General features: G+C 41.1%; 3 protein-coding genes and 1 long non-coding RNA gene across 8 annotated transcripts; 1 reads left to right on the top strand and 3 right to left on the bottom strand.

Annotated features, from left to right (window-relative positions):
* Positions 1-1782: 1782 nt before the first annotated feature.
* On the bottom strand, positions 1783-6089 carry LOC147171677 (uncharacterized). 2 transcript variants are annotated; one of them, XR_015095515.1, is made up of 3 exons: positions 5749-6089; positions 3380-3456; positions 1783-2262 (listed from the first exon to the last, which is right to left on the bottom strand). It is a non-coding gene; the product is annotated as an uncharacterized LOC147171677 (long non-coding RNA). The 2 variants fall into 2 exon arrangements; XR_015095514.1 differs by having other exon boundaries at positions 5395-6089.
* On the top strand, positions 5014-10262 carry hmgb1b (high mobility group box 1b). Of its 4 annotated transcripts, none has more exons than XM_086079974.1 (5): positions 5014-5153; positions 6263-6430; positions 7224-7369; positions 7998-8175; positions 9694-10262. In XM_086079974.1, exons 2-5 carry the CDS (start codon positions 6278-6280, stop codon positions 9820-9822), a joined length of 606 nt encoding a protein of 201 aa, XP_085936100.1. In that variant the 5' UTR covers positions 5014-5153; positions 6263-6277; the 3' UTR covers positions 9823-10262. The 4 variants fall into 4 exon arrangements, with proteins under 4 accessions (XP_085936100.1, XP_085936097.1, XP_085936099.1 ...); XM_086079971.1 differs by having other exon boundaries at positions 5103-5269; XM_086079973.1 differs by lacking the exon at positions 5014-5153 and adding an exon at positions 5249-5353.
* Positions 10263-11088: 826 nt separating this feature from the next.
* Positions 11089-19072, bottom strand: LOC147171679 (olfactory receptor 52D1-like). The gene is made up of 2 exons (XM_086079792.1): positions 18143-19072; positions 11089-11283 (listed from the first exon to the last, which is right to left on the bottom strand). Exons 1-2 carry the CDS (start codon positions 19070-19072, stop codon positions 11089-11091), a joined length of 1125 nt encoding a protein of 374 aa, XP_085935918.1.
* Positions 19073-23617: 4545 nt separating this feature from the next.
* On the bottom strand, positions 23618-24553 carry LOC147171680 (olfactory receptor 52B2-like). The gene has a single exon (XM_086081036.1). It carries the CDS (start codon positions 24551-24553, stop codon positions 23618-23620), a length of 936 nt encoding a protein of 311 aa, XP_085937162.1.
* Positions 24554-25409: the final 856 nt, after the last annotated feature.

Here is a 25409-nt window from a genome sequence, read left to right on the forward strand (position 1 = left end):
GCTAAAATGTGGTCACGTGACGCACTTGGGTGGAGGCATGAATAGCCCCTTACCCACTAAAACAGAAGAGCACCACCGTTTTGCATCAGTGGTTGTCCAGCTCAATCGCAATATAATAACCTGTTGTTGTGGCCACTTTTGAGTGCCTCGTTGTTAATTATGAGTGCATGCATATCCTGCAGAGAAAGACAGAAAGCGAGAAGAGGGATTTTTTTTTTTTTTTTTTGTAGCAAGCGTGTGGAGAAGTTTGGGCTAGCGTGGCTGCTTTAGAGTGCCTCGTTGTTGGCCGTGAGTGCACGCACGTCATACAGCACAAAAATACTTTTTGGGACTTTCTTGTCTTCCTGTTAGTTTCTATTGCTCAAGCTGCCTGTTATAATGAATACCTGAAAAAGGAACGACGTCAGGATGCCCTTAGATCACAACGATAGAACATTTTTAAATATCGAATAAAAACATATGAATGTATTCATCTTGCTCCACCGCCGTAGCTTTATTGGCAGGCAATGGCGAGTAACAAAGCACAAAAGTCTACACTTGGATCTCATGTTGATCCTTCCTTTTCAAACCCATGGCGGCAACGCATAACGACAGAAGTGCCAATTAAATATGGCCTAATTGACCGACAGCGGTTGAGAAGCCTCGCAAGAGCGTGGGAGTCGTTTACAGACACTCAAGGAGAAACATGTCGGCAGGCCATGTGTGGACCTTTATCACCACCACAGGGCCTTCTGATTGGCTCATCAAAACGGAATACTTTCCACCTCAAGATGAACGTTGTTTGTGGGCGTGAGCTCACGTACGAGTCGTCCATGTGCAGGAAGCCGCAGAAGCCAGTTTCACCAATAGCTATTATGAAATTTGGTACGCATGTCTTTTATGAGAAGGACCCACAAATATTCTCAAAAACATACAGGAAGTCAGCCATTTTGGTTCGATGCTGACCATTTTGGCCATTAAGGCGAATTTGAAAATTCAGCTCCAAATCCAGTTTCACCGAGTAAAATGAATTTTGATAGGCATTCATATCATTAATACCCCCCCCCCTTTCCCCCCCCCAACAAGAATGCTACAAAGTCACGCCCGAAAAGGTTAGGCAAGAGGAAGTCAGCTATTTTGATTTGAGTTAATTTTGGCCATTTCCTGCAAATGTGAAAACTCTGCCCCAGTTTCACGTAGCAACACGAAATTTGGTTGTCACATCCGTTATGAGTAGAACCCAAATAATAATGCCCAGATCGTTATGGTGGTTTTGAAAGTGTTTTTCGCATTTGTCTCGTGTGCTGCAGCTAAATAACAGTAATAAAGCAAGCTAAATAACATGTTCCAACGAGAAGTCAAGCCAAGCAGTTTCCAGGATACGCTTTATCCACTGTAACCACTTTTGAAAGGTTACACCAGCTTATTATTACCCAATAAAGTCACACCATTTTGTGCTGGCCTTTTCTCCCACAAGCTTACAGCAGCCGATAAAAGAAGCACACACTAATGATCACAGTTACTGCCCTAAATGTGAACAACAAAAGACATTGCGCATAATAAGCTGCAAAAAAAACTGACGAAAGCGCTGCAGTAACAGTAAATATAATAATAATAATAATAATAAACCCTAACCTAACATTTTCAATGAAAAGTAACATTGGTTGATGTTATTATTATTATTGGTATTGTTGCTATTGATATGGAAAGTATGATAATATATGCATAAAGGCACACTACACTGTTCAATGTGTTCACTATTAATAATTACTATAATAACATTTATTATTAATAATCAGATATATTAGCTGTATACTAGCAGTTTTTTTTGTTTTGTTTACTATACATACCTACTATTTATTGTGTAACGGATGTTTAAAGGGGTAGGTCTTGATAAGTTTACGCTTCTTCCGACTCTTTTTCGAACATGTACTGGGTGAAAACACTATGAAACTTTCTGTTTGTTTTTTCTTTATATACACGTTTGAAATCAAATTGGAGAGAGAAAAAAAGTAAAAAAGTACGCATTTTTGTAGCCCAAAAAGTCATCTCTGGGCTCAAGTTTTTGTATCATTTCCAACTAAATTCTTGCAATAGCACATTGGGAGGCTAGCTGAGTTCATCTTATACTGTTTTGACCTTCGTCTGGCAGAATCATTATCGCAAAACCATATCAGAAGATTGGAGTTCTCGTCACTGGGTCACATTTTACACTAGAAGCGCTCTTGTGCCATTTTTCTTCTCTCCAAATGGGCCTCTTTGGGCTTGGCCTGTCACCATCAGCTGTAATGAAAGAAATCATGAGAAGCCGTCTCATTGGATCATACAGCGCTTGGAGGGGATTCATTTCCCCCCTCAAGTGTACTCCAATCGATTGCAAAGCCGTAAAAAGGAGGTTCACCTTGACAGAAAGGCGTCACGTCAAATGCGCAGGCTTGATTGATTTTGCCGGATTAGGGGAAGCAGAAGTCGTCTCCACTTTGCAGGAGTGTCTGAATGTTGCCAATTGATATTGTAGGCAAGATGGAGAGAAGCTACCAAAACCTTTTTTTTTTTTGCATCCTATGCTACATATGCAGTCCAAATCAATGTAGTCTATAATTTAAAACAGTGACGTGGACAGTCATGATGTAAATGCAATGGAAAGTAGCATCAAATACTACATACAACTTGACATTATACATAAAGTGGCTCAATTCGTCATTTTCGAAATTGAAAAAAAGTGGAATTATAAGAAAAGCCCAAAACAAACATCAGCATGTCAGGCTAATAATTTTATTCTGATTTAATTATTTTTTTATTGTTTTATATGAACTTTTTAACGTTACATTTCAATTTAATATTTTTCAACAAAATGAAAGTATTCCAATGTAATGTTATTTTTACTTGTTTTTATTCCATTTGTCAACATTAATTTAGTTAACATATTTAAATGTAATGATGTTTTATTTTTGTTATATTTTATATTTGATTTAAACTATTATGTATGCTTAATAAAATGTTCTTTTTATTTTCAAATATTTTTATCTCATGTTCTTTTCTTTTCAATTTTACATTTTTTATTTAATAAAAAAATCAATTTTAAATGCAATTTAATTTAATTTAATAACAATTGTATTTGTTTTGTAAAACTTTTTTATTTTGACTTTGATGTTTTTGAAATTCTAATTATAACTGCAATTAAAGTAAGTATGTCAACTCAGCACAATTTTGTTTGCAGTAACGACCACCGCTGAAAAAAAGTACTGTGGAAAAATACCAATAAAAAAATAAGACAATTTAACACAACATTCCGTAATTTAAAAACAACAATTTTTATTTATTTATTTTCCTTTAAAAAAAAAATCCATTATGTGTCCCCTTGAGGTTGTGTCGCTTATGACGTAGAGAACATGCTCACCAAATGTGCCCTTGGTGGACCTCGTCACTCCAGAATCTCCACAGGAGCCATTTGTCCTGGCGCCGGGACGCTGCGGCCTTATTGCGAAGAAGAAAGAAAAAAGTGTTCTCTATTTCAGTGCAGTTGATTTAAGCTCGCAACCGGGTGACAGGGGAAGCCAATTTGTCTTCCTGTAATCAATCACACGCAAATCATTTATGAGTCATACTAAAAAATTCAGTGCAGAAATAAAAAATGCGGCAATATTTTGTGTAATAAAGACTGGATGCTTGTAGATACCCTGCAAGAACGAGGAGAGATTGCACGCTGGCTGCTGTCACAACTAAACATCAAGCCAGTGGTGTGCAAAGGAGCATGAGAAGGCCATTAATCCATCTTTGTGGTTCATTTGATAGCGTTGCAAATTATAAAAGCATAGACAATAACATAATTAAATTTGATATAAAGAATTTAAGATTATGTGATTTGTGATTCAATGCTGCAATGCAATTCATTGTGCGACACCTACTGTTGTGCCCGCCTTGGCCATCAGGAGGCAGTATAATACATCCGCCCATCAGTCATGCAAAATCAAATGAAGCAGAATATATGTCAGTGCTTCTCAATTATGTTTTGTCATGTGACAACCCCCACCCAACTCTCCCCCACGACAAGAAATAGTATCATCAAAAATAGGGCTGTCAAAGTTAAAGCGTTAACTAATCAATTAATCACAAAAAATTATTGCATTAATCATGTATTAACGCAGATTAATCACATTAATAATTTTGACAGCAGGTGATGCTTTAGCTGACAGCGGATGGTTACGTAAAAGGTAGCACAGGTTGTGGTTGAGCAATAAACACAACGACATGCATTAAAGTAAAGCATTTAATAAATGTTTGAGTATGACATTCAGAATATTTGTTTCATGTCAAAATATTGGGGTCATTTTTTTTTCATTTTAAATTATGCAAGTAATTAACTGATTAGAAAAAGAAGAGGATGAGCGTGTTTAGTGGATCAAAACATGTTGAAGACGTCCTCATAACGTTAATAGTCGAAAAAAATTAACACATAACGGGTGCTCTTTAAATTTGGCGGGCAAAAAATGTGGATAAGAAAGCCTTTTCAATTAAGCGATTAATTGTGATTAATCAAAATTCTAAGACGTGATTAATCTAATTAAAAAATGTAATCGTTTGACAGCTCTAATAAAAATACACCTCTGCAGAGGAACTAATAATAATAATAATACTCCTTGCACACGCTCCGACAATGAGAGCACCACTGCCACCTACTGTAGTGGATGTGGAATTACACTTTATGCTTGTACGACCCAAATAAAACATGCATTTTTTTCAGCAGCAGATATTCAAATCATCTTCATACATCCCTGGAATGAAAGACAGTAGAACACGATCAATTCAAAGTATGAATCAAGTCACCTCAACGTCTCAGCACAGAAAACGGCAAGTGTGAGTAAACAAACAAATGATGACCCGCCGGGATGCTTGGTGCTCCCATTTGGGTTTTATTGAACTCATAGGATTCCAAGGTTAACGGCACTCCGACTGGGGTCCGATCTCGCCACCTGTGCATGGCCGCAACTCCCGCAAGTAACGGTTCGCCCTCTTATCGCGTGTCCGCCATTCAAGTTTAGCGCCACGGCGTCCCGTTCCAGACAAGCAGCCAACCGTCCCGCCGGTGGAAGTGGCCGCTTGCCCAATTAGACACTCGCGGGGGGCTCGGCGGCAGCCAATGTCCGCCGGCTGCAGGGCTCCCGACAATCAGGGTAAACACGCGAGCAGCAGCATCATCATCATCATCATCTTCATCATCATCATCGCGCACTCACATCGTGCTTTTTGTCCCATTGTCTGAGACGACACACACATACACACACTCGAGGTAAGCCTTTGCTTGTCACGAACTTGTTGGATGTGTTTGTTGTAGAGCGCAGCGCAGCTTAAACGTTGGAGCGTCTCGTCCCGTGTGTGAGTGTCTATGTGTTGGGGGGAAAGGGTTGAACTTACTTGAATGACAGCGATGGGGAAGGATACTAGCATAGTGAGACGCGCGATTTCTGTCGAATGGATTTGAGTGGGGCTGGTTTTTTGAGGGGCGAAAAATGCTTCAAAGTGGAGTCCACGGTTACACGCGGCGTGGGGTGACGGCTGACTCCTCCCAATGTCAACACACACTCGCGCCGTGGGTCAGCGTAACGTCGGCAGTTGTGTCAACGGAGAGCTAACAACCCCCACGAGCTAGTCCGCTACGTTAGCCTAGCCTAGCCTAGCCTAGCCTCGCCTCGCCTCGTCGTAGCGAGCTAGCAAGGCTAACATCTAGTAGAGAAGGTGAACTTTCCACTTAAAAATAATAACAATTACCATTATCACCCGCACTTGGTCTCTGGTATTATACGTTTTCCAAGCGTGGCACCGGCGTGTGACGAGCGAGGATGGCCCGCCGGCCTACTGTTAGCTGTCGGCCCCCGTTCAAGCATTTGAAATGGTTAGCTCGGTGCGCTAACAGCGCGGCTAACAAGCTGGAGGACACAAAGCGAGCAATAAGGGCGGAGCTAATGCTAATGTCTTAACTTTCACCTCATAGTAAAAATTGCTTCCTCGCGCGTTAAAATTAGTGTGGTTCTTGGGATGCAAAAGGTCGCTTTTAATTAGGATTTAATGCAGCATCATGGTGGTCGTAATGTACAAAAGCTCATCAGTCATTCAACCCAGGCACCCTCCTTTTCTTTTCTCCTCCCTCCAGCTCCATTAAACAATAGACAAAGACAGCCCCCGGTCGGACATGGCTCTCATTTACATATTGCCTGTGCTTCTCTAGCGTGTCTGTGTTTTGTATACTATTTATTTATTTGTACCATTTTCTTTATATGTGCAGGTTCAGCACAGCAAAATGGGGAAGGATAAGGATCCAAAGAAGCCCCGGGGCAAAATGTCCTCCTATGCCTACTTTGTGCAAACGTGCCGAGAGGAGCACAAGAAAAAGCATCCTGAGGCCAGCGTCAACTTTGCAGAGTTCTCCAAGAAATGCTCCGAGCGATGGAGGGTAAGAGATGGCCGATTCGAAAAGGCATGCCTTTCAAACTCCTTTCAGTTCTCTCACACGATCCCACATTCTCAATTTGATCTCAAATTTTGTTTCATATTAAATGATCAAGGCTTGAAATATTTACACGAAAGGTATTTATTTTCACATAACTGCAATCTTCACAGAGTAAAGGTGCCACAACATTTTATTTGAAGTAGGCTTACAAAGTCCATCAATGTCATCCATCAATTCCTGAGTAAATGGCCAATTTCAGAATGTCATTGAATGGTAAAGTGGCCGTCAGTGAAACCTCCAGTAGATGAAATTGGCAACAGCAGTTACTTTTATTACAGGATTCTCAAATTCAGAACCTTACATTTTAAGCTTTAAATGTCTTAAATAACACCCATATTTTCATCCCAGGTCAAAAATGTAATTTCCACACATTTTTTAGATTTTTTTTTATTATTATTATTTTTTTTTTTTACTGGACAGTAGTTTTTAGAATTCCTATTTGTTGTAATACATTCTCAAGGGGAAGTTCAATGTGTTAAAATTTTATGTTGCTAGCCTACAACGTCACCTACTAACATTACAAGAGCCGGGGAGAAGGCATTTAATTTGGGATACTTTTGTTCTTTATGAAATACAAATGCAAATAGAAAATATATACACGGTAATACAAATAATGGATAATAAAGAAGAATGTATACATACATATGGGGACTGGCGTTCCAAAAAAAAAATAATAATTAAAAAGCCTTGCCATATTCTATATTTGTAAAGGGTGATCTTGATGCTTTTGTTTTAGACAATGTCCCCGAAGGAGAAAGGCAAATTTGAAGACATGGCCAAGCTGGACAAGGTGCGCTATGAGGGCGAGATGAAGAGCTACATTCCCCCCAAGGGACAGAAGATGAAGCGCTTCAAGGACCCCAACGCCCCCAAGAGACCACCGTGAGTACACTTTGAATTGGCATCAAGATGCAGTTTTTCGTCAAACTAGGGAGGGCCATTAAATTATATTATTTTTAATTATTATTTATGAATATTATATTTTGTATTATACCGTATCTTTCTAAAAAAAAATTGTTATATAAATTATATTTAAATTGTAATGTAAACATTACCATTACGCTATTGCATTACATCTGTTCAATCTATTTTATATTAATTGTAATTTACATTATTTAATGTAATATTACAAATATGTGTTTTTGTTCCATTTATATTTTTAGAAATATATTGTTTATATCCTGTTAATATGAATGTACTTATTTCATTTAATTCTTGAATTAAAATAAAAAATATTATTATCACGTTTGCTTTTACACTTGGAGATCGATCAGTCTGAATATTCTGCACTGTTGTTAGCATGCACGCCATATTGAGCAGAATAATGTTGCCCAGTCGACTTTCTTTAGCCCGCATGTACCTTTTCTTCCTCTTCTTTAGACGGCAAACTAGACAGACAGCACCCTGCTGGTCAAAGCCGAGTAGAGTGTACCCATTTTTGCCTCAGTCGCTACCACACTCTGATAATCCACCGAATCGTTAACTCTGTGTTCGCCGCCGACGCCAACAGGTCGGCGTTTTTCCTGTTCTGCGCCGACTTCCGCCCGAAAGTGAAAAGCGAGCACCCCCCAGGCCTGTCCATCGGCGACATGGCCAAGAAGCTGGGAGAAATGTGGAACGGTTTGTCCTCTGAGGACAAGCAGCCCTACGAGAAGAAGGCGGCTAAACTGAAGGAGAAATATGACAAGGTACCGTCACGTTCCTTGCGCGCGAACCTGACCTCGCGTTCTTTCTTGCTCGCCGCGCAGCAAAACACATCGGCCATGACACGTTAGTGATACATTTTAGTATGATTTAATAATAACAGTATTCATATTCTATTTCTTCTTTTCTTTCAGCCAGACAAACTAACCTTCACTGAGAAGTGTTGTTAACTTCCGTTAATCGTCAATTCCCGTCGATGATGATGGTGGACGTTGTCATTGACCGGATTTGACAATTAACCGAAGTGCCAGGCTCTGATGCTAACATTAGCAAAGTGTTCATTATGCTGATAGGCTTTGAATTTCTTCAATGATACCCGAGTAATGAATTTTTTGCTATATATATTTTTTAATTTACTTTAAAAAAAAAAAAAAAAAGTTGCTTTTCTAATATTGATATAATATGATCATCCCCACTAGTGTATATATAAATTTGCACAAGCTGCAATTACGCTTTAGGCCACAGGTGGCAGTCACGAGTAAAAAAAGTGACAAGTTCCACAATTCATCTACTTTTGTGTGTGCTCAACAGAGAAGCAGAAATAGAGGTGGACTGGAACCTTTGATTTCACCTTTTTTTTCCCTGCCTTCTTTTTTTGTGGTTGTCCTTATAAAAAGGATGTGCCGTGTCATATATTATTATTTATTTTTTTCCACCTCCAATATAAACCTCTCCTCGTCCATGTTCGCTGGTGTTTAAACCGTGAATAAGCACCTGGCCCGTTGACTCCAGGCCTGGCTACGCCCATTATGACGTTTACTGACATGATTGCGAAATAGGATCTGGCGAGTGTTTTATTCTGAAAAGTAACCGGAAACTTTATTTTGAAACTGCGTCGCTCTTCCTGTCCCGCTCAATGTGTTTTGTGCCAGTTTGCCATTTGACGGATGCCGCTGCATGCGTCGTCCGTCGAAAATACAAAATAGGTAATTAATTAAGTTCTCAATATTCTACTGGTCAGATTTGTTGTTGCCTTTAAAACACAATCTAAAATTTGACATTTAATTTTACATTACATTGCATCAGTCCTGACATTTGTCTTCTTGCCAGAGCACAATTTCATTAAAATGACCCAAATTTTTTGGTTTTAGTACTTTTATTTTTAATAAGATACAAAGCCAACCCATTTTTGTGTTGTTTAGTACAAAACAACCCAGAAAGTTGGGTCAAATGGGCCCAATATTGTATATAGTATTGGTTAATAAAGAACAGTCACAATGCAGTAATAAGACTCAGGGTGTGTACACTTGTTCAACCAGATTGTTTTTGTTATTTTAACTTCTCAAAGATTGTTTTGTGGGTCACATCAAAAGTACAAAAAAAGGTTGTAATTTTAGATGTATATAAAAAAACAAAACATTTTTTTTAATCAAAATTTGGCATTTGAACGGGGTGTCGACTTTTCATGCCCACTGCACTCCATCGAATTGTGATTGATTTGATAAAGAACGTATTCATCCAAACAAACCATTGTTTAAAGTCCCGTCCCCTTGTTGCCGCAGGACATCGTGACCTATCGCACCAAGGGCAAAGTCGATTCCAGCTCAGCCGCGGCGGCGGCGGCGGACGATGACGATGAGGAAGATGAGGAAGAGGAGGACGATGACGATGAGGAAGATGATGATGAGTAGGCAGGGAGGCAGCAAGAAAGTGGGGGGAGGGACCTGAATTTTGTCGATGCCATATAACCAACCACAATGTACTCAAGCCACCATGTTGATGTCCAGATGGAACGTGTATATTTAATTAATGTTTTTAAGATGTACTGTACAGTGTTGAGGAAAAAAAAAAAAAAACATATCTTCCCTGTTGGGGACTTTTCTTGTGCTTGTTTTTCTCCCCTGCCAGCAGGACAGTATTAAGTCTCTCTATAGGTGTTCCCTCTTGCTCAGTAATGAGATTTCACGGTTTTGATTGTACGGTATTGTTTTTATTTTGAAAAGTCTTCTTTTCCTCGTGCCATCCTCCTTGTAATTTTTCTTTTTGTTTTAAATACCACTCGATTATCAACAAAGTGCAGCTGTCGACATTTAAGAATGTCCTATTGGAAAATAAATGTTTTTCTGTTGTTTTTTAAGGAGTCGTTCTTTTGCTCGCTCGACGAGCCTGTGGTTAGTATCAATATTTATTCAAACTGAAACTTTGACTTTTGACCTCCGGAGAAAAAATTGGTAACTGCTTAAACTTTTCTGTGATTTTGCACTTTGTAGGTCTGTGTTTGGTGTCAAATGATCATTCCATAAACAACTGATTATATAACTTACAAATAGTGTTGGAGCACCTTTATGCAGAAAATGAGAAATGCCCCCAAATACAAAGTAGGGGTGTGCCCAAAAATTTATTCTCAAAAGAATTGCGATTCTCATTAAGTAGGATTCAAAATCGATTTTAAATGTCCCAAAATCAAAATTATTTTATATTGTAAGCCTTGTTTGTGTGTATCTTTATTGGGCGCACTGGTCATGTGGTACCCGATTTGGCCACTTAGGGGGCAGTGTGGTTCCGCGCCTTCTGATACACTGTTAAGTTGTAGCCACATTAGATAGTAGAAGGAAAAAGTCACGATCAAGTTTTGCCAATAAGTTGTTTTTTTTCTGCAGCGCAGGAAGAGCATATGCCGGTGAGTAATGTTAGACTACTTCTCCGTATACATTCCTCAAGTGTTTCGTATGAATAGCCGTTCTTTCGAGTGATGAAAGTGCCGCGAGTAGCGTGCTAATTAGCGAGTTATTAGTGAGACGGATTGGAGTAGATTGTGACGATTCTTTGCACATCTATTAATTGAAGCAGAAATCATTGTCAATCAAAATATTTTTGAATCAAAAATCCTTTATGAATCTATTGCAGACCCAAAAATCTGAATCGAATAAAATCGTGAGACAATCAGATTCCCACCCCTACAAAACTACGCATCGCGGCTTGTAGTAGCGTCCCGTGACCAGCAGCTGCGGCGCACACGTGGACAGCACCTTGCCGCGACTCTCGCCGCCGTACTTCTTGGCCACCGTGGCGATGACGGCGCAGTAGGAGAAGATGATGGAGAGCAGGCAGGGGAGACCGAACATGGCCAGGGCGAAGGCCAACACGTTCACCTGCATGGGGGGGAGGGGTTGCAAAGTTAACTCATTCACTGCCATTGACGGCTATAGACGTCAAAAATTCATTTGAACTATTTTTATGAGTTCAACATTTTTTTTCCATTTCTGTTATCAAGAGTATGAAAACCTAGAATTTTTAGAATATAATTTTTTTTGTACATTTAGAACAGATCTAAAATTTGTGATTAATCGTCATGCGATTAATTACGATTGCAAACTAATCGCTTGGTGCTCCTAATTTTTAAACATCTTTCTTTTTTTAAGAAAACAAATATTATTTTTAACGTTTTTTTTAAAGAAAAGATTATTTAAAAATTAGGGGCGTCGGGCGATAATATTTTTTAAACATAATTAATCGCATGACTTTACTAGTTAACTCAAGATTAATCACAAATGTTATATCTGTTCTTATACAAAAAAAAATCTAAAAAACACATAGACATAGTTTAAATGAATTTTTGACGTCTATAGCCGTCAATGGCAGTGAATGAGTTAAGATGGAGAATCATTTTTTTGTTTGGGTGGAGAATAAAAGCACACAATACTATCAAAAACTAATATATTGAAATATTGAATGCAGAAGGATCAAAACAACCTCTTTCGAATAGGAAAGATGTGTCAAGTTACCCCAAAAAAAACAGTTAACAGGCTAAATCGTAGGAAATAATGATGAGCAGCACGATCTCAATTAGAGAAACACGTACGTGGTAACCATGATCCAATGAGAAATCTGCATCTCTGCAAGAAACGACAGCACAATGCCATTTCCAAGGTTTATTTACAATTAAAACAGAGCAAACAGAATCCATGAATTAGATGACAGCACATAACAAAAGTACTAAAGGCATTTCGGCCCTCGAGGGATACGCTGAGGTTATCGTCCTAATCACTCCAAAATCCCAGATGAGCAAAACTCCAGCGTGCTTTTTCATTCATTAGATGTGTTAATATCCCTTGTGTTTAATGCTTCACTCTCAGCAGCGTGTGTGTGTGTGTGTGTGTGTGTTTGTGTTTGTGTGTGTGTGTTGTGTGTGACTGCACCGTCTCCAGTGTCACAAGCTGCTGTCACACTCATAGCAACGAAACAGACAATTGTTTACTGGGAAAGACTGAGAATTTTCTTTCTCGTTATTTTTTTGCAGATTGAACAACGCGGGCACGTGGAATTCAAAGTTTTCTACCCTACACACTACTCTACAGTACTTCAGCCGTTTTAATCAATATCAGAAGGCAGCCATTTTGTCACCTGCTGTCGAGTGAAAATGACCACTGATCTGAATATCCAAACTTTTGAAGTCGCGAGGCCGCCATATTGCTCCTCCCAAGAAACGTTTCTCGGCATACGATCGAAATTGGAGAACAGTACTTCGCAGAAACAGCATGTTTTAAATTTGTTAGACATACCCAAGAGGACTTCAGACATTTAATAACTTGCCTTAAATATGTGTATAAATTATATGCCTAATGGTGTTTACAGGAGGAAACTTGTATTTTTTTTTTACCGTAATTCAACAAAAGAAGCCTCTCCCAAATCTAATATTGGGGAGTGATAAAAGAAAAAGGCGGTCTTCAAAACAGCACATTCTTGTTATTTATTTATTTATTTATTTTTTAACTTAAAAATAGTGACCACCCCGCCACAAACCTGGCAAAATGGCCGCCCCCTGAGATGGATAAAAAAACGGCTGGATTTTGCTGCATAACTCATATTTCACAAATGTAATATTAATCAGAATGTCATGTTTAGACGAGCAAGGTCACATATAACATATTATTGACAAGAAATGTTTCAGGTTGACTCTTTCAAGTGCAAGAAGAGTTAGCTAAGGTAATGCTATGCCCTATGCTAATCACCAGTGCATAAACATACAATTGTTTTTCAACGCCAAGAGCTTATTCTTTACAAGGAAGAGGAGCAATTAGATAGCAAAAACACAGAGACACCTTTTAATCACAAACATACAATTGTTTAACTTGAAACAGAATGTGCGACGGTAACCTTGGAGACAACTTTTCGCCGGTCCTTTTATCTTTAATGCTCGCTATGCTAACATGAACGACCAGAAGATTCTCAGTTGAACTATTTAATGGATGCCAAACAGATGGAGAACGCAGCTGTGGAGCATTTTCTGCCAGGTGCAGAAGTCTGAATCGTTCAAAATGAGTCCTGTTTCAACCGCGTTAGTTGCGGTTGGCTAGCTTTTTTTTGTTTGTTATGGATGTTCTTGTTGTTTTGGTCTGTGGTTGGTGTTTTTAGTCTTGTGTTCCTGGATTCTTCCCTTGTCTCGTTATGTCTAACCACGTCCAGCTGTGTGTGTGTGTGTGTGCCTTCTCTTCCCCAGGTGTGTCTCATTAGTGTTGGTGTATTTAGGCCCGTCCACACAGCAGACAGTTTCAACGTCTCCTCACAAGTTTCTTACTGTTTAGGCCGTTCGTCCATATGACGGCGCGGTTTCGTAGCTTGAAATTGATCACGTTTGAAAGCGAGCTCCAGAGTGGAAAGATTTTGTTGACATTGTTAACATTTTTACTGTTTTACTTTATATTTTAACCGTTTTGAATTTGGTTATAGCTGTGTAGATGTGGGTATGGTTATGATAACTCAGTATAGCTCAATGAATAGTATTGTCTATTGTATTCTTATCTGTCTCTCTCGCCTGAGAAGAGAAGGGCAACAAGTTTCTTTCTTATATTATCTAGAGGGAGTAGAGTTTGTACCAGTCTCAGTCGGTCGAAGAGAGTCCAAGGACAGGCTGATTTATTGTTTGGGTCTAATCTGATTTGTATTCCTGGGAACTTCTGCCTTTTTGTGAATGGGAGGGGAGAGGAGACTTTTCGTATTCACCCACTTTTCAATAAATAATGATGTGCAGGAGAAGGAGGGACACACAATCTGAACGGAACACGGCTTCAGTGTCTTCATTATTGTGTGATCAGAAGCTTCTGAATAATTATAATACCTTTGCAAAGGGACTTCTTCACCAGAATCTCCCCATTCAGTTAATTGAACACGAAAAGAGTAGAATACAAATATTGTCTACTCTAACAATTTCAAAACGCGTCCCGAACGCGTCCGTCTGGACGCCATATGCAAGATACTCCTCCAGCGATGACGTGATGGTCGCAGATTGATGACGTATGCGGCAATTCTCGCGCGAACCGTCAGTCTGTCAACAACAACAATGGCGGATAGCCGTGTCGTAGTCGTTTTGCGCAAAAATATTTAGCTTCTTTGTTTCCACGTTCAACAAGCGGTGTTGTACTTGAATCACCCGCCATTGTCACTTCTCCTGTGTTCGGCAAAGCCATGTTTGTTTTGTAGATTGCAATAGAGTTAGAAAAAAAAAAGTGTTCGTCTTCTTCGCTGATTCTTCTTCGACGCTTTCCGTACTTTCTGTGGCTGCGCTACAGCGCCACCCCAGACTTGGCATCTACATTACAGCCGTTAAACGTCCTCAGCGTCTTCTTTTGGACACACGCGAGTCTTGAAATGCTTCCGTGTGGACGAGATTTGTTTGAGGAACCGAGCCGGCTTTGCTTCCGTCCGGACGGGGCCTTAGTCTGTTGTGTTTGTCCAGTCGGTGTGGGTGCGTTGCCTACGTTATTGTCACCACCAAGTAGCAATCGGCACTGCCAAGTCATCGTCATAGCCAAGCCATCATCGGCACAGCTAACCAAGCCGTCCTCGTCACAGCCAAGAAGAAGAAGAAATACACCATTCGTTACACTGCGTGGCAGTAATTACCAGAAATGCTAAACTCCTTATTGATTGATTTTACAAAAGCACGTCTTTGCACGACTTAAGTCAGTATCCCGGGAGAGTGTTCAAAGTGTTGCGAAACACAATCTCCGCTGTTTACTGTGTCACGATACCCCCGGAGAGTCATTAAGAGACTCGAGCGAGCAGCTGCGGAGACGCAAGACTTTGCGTTTCCTATCAACAGCTCGCAAACAAGAGAAGTCATTAAACGTAATGAGCAGCCACCATTAAGCCAGACGAGACGCACGCAAAATCCCGACAGGGGAATTTACAAGACAACGTCAACGACATAGAAAAACACGACACCGGGGCCAGATTGATTTGTTCCCAATAAAAAGATAATTTCATAAACTGCAGCGTCGATGGCGTACATTAAATGCTGAAATAACATCGGGAAAAGTGTGAGAGTTGAACCCTTTCGCTGGAGAAATGTGGATGCCGAAACATCTCTTTTCCTGCGGTGCCTGAAAAGTAGGCGGTGAAACCTATCAAATGTTTGGCAGCCCGCTGCCCGGGTACTTTAGCGTGGGCGTTGAAACCTTTCACCGGGAAAAGTGCTGGTAATACCCACATCTGCCACGGGCGCAAGGACAAGTGTGGGTGTGGCCGATTGCGTTTGGTGAAAGTTGGTGAAGGGGACAGCCAGCTACTGACAATTATGAGCTTTCGTCACAAGTCAAAATGGCGGTCTTATTTGGTGAAATGACACTTCCCGCTCATTGCGTTGGATTTAGGAGCGTTGTAATTTGATTTGTGAGGATTAGTTTTTATTTCAAAATGTGATTAAATCTGCCTAGTTTGTATGCTAGTTACAGGCAAAAGCAATACAAGACACCCTTTGTTTTCTCCTGTAACGGATGCATTTGCATTGTGGAAATATCAGAAATGCCCGGATGTTCGGAATTGTCAATTGTACTGCATTCTGGGACATGTAGTTTATACATACCACAAAACCTAACGAGAATAATTTTGTATATTTTCCAGACCGAAATCCTTTAAAAAAAAAAAATGTATATATGATCACAAATTGTCTTCTACTTTTTAGTATTTTATGCATTTCGTTTGGTCATGATTTTACGAGTGTAGTTACATTTTCCGCCGAGTGGTAGCAGTCGTGTTCTTAAGTAAACAGAGACGAGTGAAAATGAACGTCAGAAGAAGACCTTATGCACTTTTGCAGCGTGAGCATAACTGTTTTCTCCTTTGAACATGAGGTTGACGTCGCCATTACTCGTTTGTAAGTAAACTGGGCCAATAATGTATATGAAATCGGGATTTGTGGACGCTTGGAAGCTGTACCTCCCCACCTGGAACTCACAAAAATCAAGCTAAGTGCACCCCCCCCCCTCCCCCTTTCCAAAAGTTCTCCCGGCTTTTTCAATACATTAGGATTATTCTGAGGCAGAATACTTGAAGAAATGTTTGTCTATCTGTCATTGTGACAGTACACACAAGAAGTTTTCTTTTATACAGTTCACGTCACAAGCTAAAATGAATGATTGTTTGAATGTGGCTCCACCTGTTGGCTAATTTTTCGTAACGCAGTGTTTCCCGAGCTTTATTGATCCAAAGCACATTCTGGATTTTACCAGACACAAATCTCATGGCACGACACCAGCAATCAGAAAATGTCAGTAAAAGTATTTCAATGTTAAAATAATCATATATAATGATCTCACTTTACTCACATTTTGCTTACTTTAATGGAAAACAAAACAGAGCATCTGCTTTGGTAAAAGACAACACATTTTTGTTTTGTGTGAATGGTAACACGTTGACTACACAATACTTACACGAAAAGCAAAGTCCCGTGAATAACTTCGCTGCTGAGATAGTACTCGGATGACCCGTAGGGAATTTAATTACCCCGGAAATTGTTGGTGGTGGAAAAACGCGCAAACTGAATTTTGCCGAGGTAAATTCAAATGTTCTCCAAAAGTTCCGGCGGTGGAAAAGCCCCTTCATTGAATTTATCAGTGATGGAGTTTAAAGTAATGATTAAAAAAATAAATAAAAGACTAACGTTAAGAATGACCTAATTCAGTTCTTAAACAGCATAGAGGTTATACCACAGCATATCAGGGCAATATGACATTTAATTCCCTCTACTGCCCATTATTATAACGTTGCAGTTTCATGTTTTGTCATCTAGTTTGCTTTGGTATATTTTCAGTGTAGTGCCGTCAAAGTTAAAGCGTTAACTCATTAATTAATCCCAAAAAATGATCACATTAATCAAGTATGAATGCAGATTAATCGCACTATTAATTTTGGCCCCAGATGATCTTTTATCGTTACGTTAAGGTTGTGTTTGAGCAATGAACATAACGACATACATTAAAGTAAAGCATTTAATAAATGTTTGCGTATGACATTCAGAACATTTGTTCATGTCAAACTACTGGGGTCATTTTTTTCCAATTCTTAATTATGCAAGTAATAAAGTGATTAGAAAAAGAGGAGGGTGGCCCGGTGGGTGGTGTCTGGTCGGTGCTGGATTTCACCTTCCTTGGTTTTCTTCGGTCCCCTCGGGTCTCCTGGTGTTCGGTTTAGGTGAACGGTATGAGATTTTTTCTAATAGGTTTTTTGGTGAGCTAACAAATACACGCACGCACGCACGCACGCACGCACGCACGCACATACACATACTCACCCACACACACAAAAAAAAAAGATATATAAAAAAAATAATAATAAAATAAATAAAAAAAGAGCAATGATGATGACATTTCCGAATGAACAATACGGAGCTCTTTATAGAAGACAAAAATAAAAAAGAGGAAGGGGAGCGTGTTGCGGTGGATCAAAAAATGTTGAAGATGTCCTCAACATTAAATATAGAAAGAATCAACACATAACAGGTGCTCTTTACATTTTCGCAGGCAAAAAAAAATGCTGATAAAATGCCTTTTTAATGAAGCGATTAATCGTGATTAATCAAAATTCTAAGATGTGATCAACCTGATTTAAAAAATGTAAGACAGCTCTAATATTGAGGTACTTTATGCAGGTACACTATCACAAGTCTTGACAAGCCACATTTGCAGTTAATAAATGGAAAATCTATTAACTTGAAGAATGTACATCCCTGACATAGCTCTTGGTAATTTTACTCCTAAAGAAGTACACCAAATTGTCCCGTATTTCTTTTGTCTTGATCCCGTAGACGATGGGGTTGAGCGACGGCGGGAAAATCATAGTGGAGGAGCCAATGAAGCTCCTGAAGCTGGGAGGCAGATGCTTGACCCTGTAGGAGATGATGGTGAACAAGCCCAGACACTCGAGCAGCAGGAAGACAAAGAGGTGCGTGGCGCACGTCTGCAGGGCCTTGGCCTTGGTGTCGGACTGCCGGCTCCGGAAGCAGGCCAGCAGGATGCGCAGGTACGTGTACATGATGGCGCCATTGGCCAGCAGCTGGGTGAAGGCCACGATGAGCAGGCCGTACACGTGGTTGACGGTCGTGTTGGCGCACACCAGCGCCAGCAGGGTGGGATTGTCGCAGTAGATGTTGCTGATGGCGGAACGGCAGCGGGGGAGACGCAGCAACAGGAAGAACAGCACGCCGATCATCAGCAAGCAGGTCAGCCAGACGGCCGCGATGATCCTCGCCACGTGAGCGTGCGTCATCACCGCGTTGTACCTGAGCGGCAGGCAAATGGCCACGTAGCGGTCGTACGCCATGGCGGTGAGGATGAGCACGGTGGCCGCCGCGTACACGTGGATGAAGAAGGCCTGAGTCAGGCACCACGGGTGCCACAGGCGCCCCGACTCGCTCAGCATCTCCTTGAGGAGCTGCAGGAAGAAGGCCGACGAGCCCAGCAGGTCGTTGATGGGCAAGTTGAGCAGGATCAGGTGCATGGGCTGCCGCAGGTTCTTGCTCAGGACGATGGTGAGGAGGAGGAGCAGGTTGCAGAACAGGATGACGGCGTAGCTGAGGCTGGCGAAGAGGAAGGCGGGCAACGCGCCCTCGGGGGGGAAGCGGAAGTGCTGCCACACCAGCATGGACGAGGTGTTGTACGCCATTTTGAAGAGACGGCAAAAGAGGAATTGCGCTCCCTACTTCAGTACAAGTGCAGCAGATACTCGAGTAAATAAACAAATCAAGTAGTGAAGTATTGAATCAACTGGTTTACTTAGGTGTCTATCTAACGGTCGACATGTCATGTTTATTTCTAGAGCTCTTAATCGCACAAGAGTCTCAAAAGGCTTCGCATGCCCACAGTTGACAAATATCAACGACATCCTCTAATCAAACCACAAGAGGGCAAGGAAAAAAAAAAAAAAGAAAGAAGAAAAAACTGGCAAAAAATGCGAAACCTTGAGAAGGGACCGCAAATGTGGTAATCCCCCTTCCAGGATGATCAGGTTGCATTTGTCCTTTAAATCTCTATTCTTTTTTGCACTACTCACAGAGAGTTCGGAATCTTCTGCTTTTGGGTGAAATTTCAGGATGAACCCAAAATGTACAGGGTGCACCTAATTTGACCTTCTCTTAAGTTTTGAATGCAAATGTCCACCCGTTCAATGTTTCAACAATAAGGAGCTGAATTAAGTGTTTGACGTTTGAACTATGAATGAACAGATACATTTGGTGTTTCAATTAGAACCGATGTTTAATCGCTTCTTTTCTATGATGCCGTTCACATTTGACACCACGAAACCAAGGCGACACTTAACACGGACACCGCAGCCGAGTGACCAAAGTGCTCACTGATCTTACTGTCACGGCAGATTGCGACAGAGAGACTGGAAGAGCTACAGAAAGGCATAGACGTGATTGTCCTCTGAAGTCAAGTGGAAGGGATTTTTTGCCTTTCAGCTCCTTGTTAGAGAATAATAGCAAGTGTAAAAAGGGCTGAAATACCAAACCAGTTAGATATGCATTCAAAACATTCAAAGTTAAGCGCGTGTCAAATGAAGTTCACCTGTAAAAAGGTACAGTGCATTTGAGTTCATCCTGAAATGTCACCCGAAGCCCGGTATCGCTAAAAAGAATGAAAGACAGATTGAAATCTATTAGCATGTTAATGCGCTCTTATTTGAGTTTACCCGAGTTGACGACAGAATTCTGTTACATGCCACATATATTTGTATGAAAAACACTTGTAGGCCATCAATCTAAAACGGGGGTGCTCAAGTTGGGTCCTCGAGAGCCCCCCATCCAGCCTGTTTTCCATGTTTCCTCCCTGCAGCACAGCTGAATCTAATGATCAGCTAATCAGCAAGCTTTGCAGAAGCCTGATAACGATCCTGATCATTATTCAGGTGTGTACGTGAAGAGAAACATGGAAAGCAGGCTGGATAGGGGCTCTCGAGGACCCAACTTGAGCACCCCTGATCTAAAAGAATCAAATGGAAAACCGTAAATATGGCACTGGTAACTGAGCACGACCCCTTGTACTGCATGTTCTGCGTTTGGGGTATGTTGAGGACGTCGTAAAAAAACCAGGGCCCCTGAAAAGTCACCATAAAAGCAAGCCAGAAACAAAACGCTTGGAAAGAAATGGACTTACCAATGTATCGCCTCTAATTCAGCATTCAGCTCTCGCGTGTCATTGGGACATCAGAGTGTCATGAGCGGAGATGCTTCGTTTGTGAGAGGCTTGCTTTTGTAGACGCCAAGAGCTGAGTGACAACACTGGAAAAACTCCTTTGGGGAGGTGGAAGATGTTTGGCGCTGGTGACCTCATCAACGTAACAATAACATAGCGACAGGAGATGAATTCAAAGCGCTTTCTCTGGAGGATTTAGCAAGTGTCTTTCCATCTGTCCGTCTGATGTATGTAAAGTAAGTCTGTCTGTCTACGTGCAAGCTTGGAGTATATTGTACGTATTAATCAACTTCACCTATCCAGCGAGCTGTAATTCTTTGCATTTACTGTATCTGTCTGCTCGTGTTCATTGTATCAGCCATTTTAAAATTTAGTCTCAGTTTTAGTCCACTTTCAATCATGCTTGTTAGTTTTTCAACCTCATCTCATTTTCATTTGGTCCATTTTTAGTCGACTATAAATCTAGCATTTTAGTCCGAGAAAACGTAATTTTACTCATCTAGTTTTAGTCGACAAAAACTGTCAACGTTTTAGTCAGGACAATCATTTTATCCCTGTATATATTTTTGTCAGCAGATAATGTCGAAACATATCAGATCTAAAACGATTTCACATCAAATTTTCTCTCATCTTTTTGATGAAAAACAAATTCACACACAACGACAGTATGTCAACAAGTGGCTAATATGCTACAAGCTAGTAAATTAGCCAGCATTAATTAGCGGTTGGGTTAACATTATTGTTGGAACGTTATAGCCGTTGGGTTAATGTTACGTTATAACTATAATTTCGCAATTTTTTTTAACCTCTCACCGTGAATCTGCACACTCCTGTCTTTCATGTGTTTGTGCGTTTTTGCTGCATGTTTGAAAGGGAGTGTGTCACTTTGACACATTAGCAGAGACAAGATTTGACAAAATCATATCATTTTCGTCTCGTTTTGGTTCATGAACTAAAATGTCCATAGATTTGAATCGAGTTTTTATTAAGTGAAGTACATTTTTGACTCGTCTTTATTTGTCGGTGAAAATGTATACTGATTTAGTCCCAGTTATTGTTTATTAATGAGGGGTTTAGTCTAGTCTAGTTTTAGTCCAGTGAAAAATGTTAAGTTTTCATTTGGGCGGCACGGTGGAGGACCGGTTAGCACGTCCGCCTCCCAGTGCAGAAGACGTGAGATCGAGTCCGGGCTTCGGCCTTCCTGGGTGGCGTTTGCATGTTCTTCCCGTGCTTGTGTGGGTTTTCTCCGGGTACTCCGGTTTCCTCCCACATTCCAAAGACATGCGTGAGAGGTTAATTGAACACTCCAAATTGTCCATAAGTGTGATTGTGAGTGTGGATGGTTGTTGGTCTCTGTGTGCCCTGCGATTGGCTGGCAACCAGTTTATGGTGTACCCCGCCTACTGCCCGAAGCCAGCTGGGATAGGCTCCAGCAACCCTTGTGAGGACAAGCGGTTAAAAAAAAATGGATGGATGTTTTCATTGACGAAATTAACACTACTGTCTGCCAGTATCTATCTTTATCTGTCTGTCTGTGTATGACTCTGTATCTTCGGTCTATCTCTCTCGCGACAATCCATAGTTTTTTTTTAAATCATGTTTTTAAATACACATATGACTAAAGAAACAGATTGTTTTCTTGTGTATCTAAGTCAAGTAATATGATTCTGTTTTAGGACAATTTCAAGTCGAGCTTATTTGTACAGTGTAGCCCTTAATTGCAAAAGTGTCTCAAAAGGGCAAGGAAAAACTCATATGAGAGTGAAAGAAGAAACCTTTAGATGGACACAGGACAAATAATTAGCAATTTTTATTTTTAGTAATAGTGGTGGTGGTGGTAGAAGTAGGAGAAATCGTAGTAGAAGTTGTGATGTTTGAAGTAGTAGTGCAGGTAAACATGACATAACCTCGTCTTCACAAGTAGAATACATCTCTGTATTAATTGACACTGTCGGAGCGGCATTCATTGAAATATAGGCAGATTTTTTTTATGTAGCTGTGAGCTGAGGTACAATGCTAATATTTGTTCCTTGCCATGTTAAACACATTTCAGCTTCCAAGAGGAGTCACACAATGTTGGGGATTATACCAGGGGCGGGTAAACGTTGGCGCTCGTAGGCCAGCTCGTCTTCAATCATTCACTGCCATTTTGTTAAACTTATATTTGACGTTTTACGTCATTGTGCGCTTTACGTTTTTGACATCATGAGACTAAGACAACAACTAATAGTTGAACAATTGATCAGCAGTATTTGGTGCCTTCAAACTGGATGTTCTGAGAGGGGAAGTGGCAACAGAATTTAGCTGGTTTGAGCAACTTGCTGTTCTCTCTCAAGGGGCAGAACGGAAACATTCACAGCAGGTGTTTGACCGATGAATTTCCCAGTTCAATTCCGTACTGGTATTGAAACATTCATATTCACATTTTGATGTCATGAGACCAAGGCGACCCCTAAGAAATGGTCATCAGTAACTCTAATTTACTATTTATTATTATTAATTTACTAATTTATAGAGCACTTTAAAAACAACCGTAGCTGCATACTAAGTGCTTTACATGAAGTATCAATCAGACATTTAAAAAACAAACAGACAGTTTAGCTCCTTGTTAGAAACTGAAGAAGTCGTGTACTGAAACATTAAACATGTAAGTGTGACATCATGCATTCAAGAGTTTAGACAAGGTCAAATTAAGTTAATCTGTAAAGGTTCAACAGCTTTTAAGTTGCATCCTGAAATTTCACACAAAAGCCGACAGAAGAGGATTAGAGAGGGGGGAAAAGTTTGGCAGGATTCTCACTTTATTCTCAAAATTCTCACTTTACTTTATTCTCAGAATTCTCACTTTAATCACAGAATTCCGACATTAAAGTAAGAATTGAGAATTCTAGAATTCTGACATCAAAAAGTGAGAATTCTCACTTTAAAGTCAGAATTCTGAGAAGAAAGTCAGACTCCTGCCAACCTTTTTTTTCTCTTCACTGGCTGATTTGTCTATCGTCCAACGTTTGCCTTTTTAGACAAAGACTCTGTTTCTCAAAAGCCTGAGCAAAGTGTTTCGTATTTCGCTGGTGTACAGCCCGTAGACCAGCGGGTTCAGGAGCGGCGATATGAGAAATATCAACACGCCCATGATCTTCTGCAAGTCGCTCGACACCTTTTGGAACCTGTGCGACAAGATGGTGAACGTGCCCACGACTTCGAAGACGATCAAAATGACCAGCTGGGCCACGCACGTGTTGACCGCCTTCTTCTTGGCGCGGGTGCGCCTGCTCACCATGCACGTGATCAGGATCTTGACGTAGGAAAAGGCCTGCACGGACACGCTGACCGTCTGCATGACGGCCGTGTTGAACAGCCCGACGACGTTGTTGATGGACGTGTCGCCGCACATGAGCTTCAGCAGCGACGGGTTGTCGCAGAACACGTTGGTGATGACCGAGCGGCAGCGCGGCAGCCTGCTCTGCAAGGAGAACAGCAACGTGATCAGCGCAAAGTCCAAAGCCCACACCAAGGTGACGATGCAAACCACCGCCCTTGGCGTCATGACGGCGCCGTAGCGCAGCGGCATGCAGATGGCCACGTAGCGGTCGAAGGCCATGGCGGCCAAGATGAACAGGATGCCGCCGCCGTACATGTGCAGCAGGAAGGCCTGCAGGACGCACAGCGAGTACGGGATGCGGTTGGTCTCGCTGAGCACGCCCGACAGGAATTTGGGCAGCATGGCCGTGATGCCCATCAGGTCGTTGAGCGGCAGGCTGAGCAGGATGAAGTAGACGGGCTTGTGCAGGTTGCGGCGCAGGACGATCACCGCCATCAGCGTCACGTTGCAGAAGATGCAGAACACGTAGAGGAGGACGCCCGCCAAGAAGACGGGGTACTTGCCCCCCAACGGGATGGCGAACGTGCCCAGGCTCACGTAGGGCGCCAAGCCCAAAGACTCGTTGGACATTTTCTCACTTGTCGGCGCAAACGGGCGCCACCGTCAACGTGCGGCGAGGTAGCACGAGGAATGGAGGGTCTCCCCCGCGTCGTGCTTATAATGCAATCGCAGACGATAAGCTGGTGACATCAGTGCCCTCTGGGATTATCCACTTGTTTAGACAAGTGTCTCTGACTTCGGCACGGGTGGCAAATATACGCACTCTTTCCTTAAGAGGAACCCCTACGGCAATGATAAGTTTGCTCTATATAATTTATTTGGTTGGTACTAACATAACTGGGAAATTCATTTTTCAAAAATAATTTCTAGTTTAATACATTTTGTAGAAATTTTATCTGGACGTACGCCGCCATTGTAATTTACGTCGCAACGCATTCGATGCGTAGTGACGTAGAATGGCGGCTGGCTCTCTGCCTAGCAATGTATAACGCATAAAAAAATAATTTAAAAAATAAAATAGCAAGGTAAGCCTCTGTAGCGTTCCTAAAGGGACGATCGGTTTCTTTAGGAACGCTACAAGGCTTACCTTTCTTTCCTTATAGACGTTTCGCATTGCTCGCGTCACTACGCACTGAACGCGTCGCGACGTAAATTACAATGGCAGCGTACGTCCAAATAAAGTTTCTACAAAATGTATTAAACTGGAAATGATTTTGGAAAAAAATTATCTCATGGTTATGTCAGTAGCAACCAAATAAATCTTGTAGAGCAAACTTGTCATTACAGTCGGGGTTCCTTTTAAGTAGAAGTACGGATACTTAAGCAAAGAAAGTCTTTGGTAAAAGTCTGATGCCTGTATGTCGGTAAAAATTGCAGATTTTGCAATACAGGGAGTCCTCAACTTACGGCTGAGTTCCATTCCTAC

Source organism: Leptonotus elevatus, chromosome 7 (assembly GCF_054856555.1).
Source record: "Leptonotus elevatus isolate MCC_2025b chromosome 7, RoL_Lele_1.0, whole genome shotgun sequence".
Lineage (NCBI taxonomy): Eukaryota > Metazoa > Chordata > Actinopteri > Syngnathiformes > Syngnathidae > Leptonotus > Leptonotus elevatus.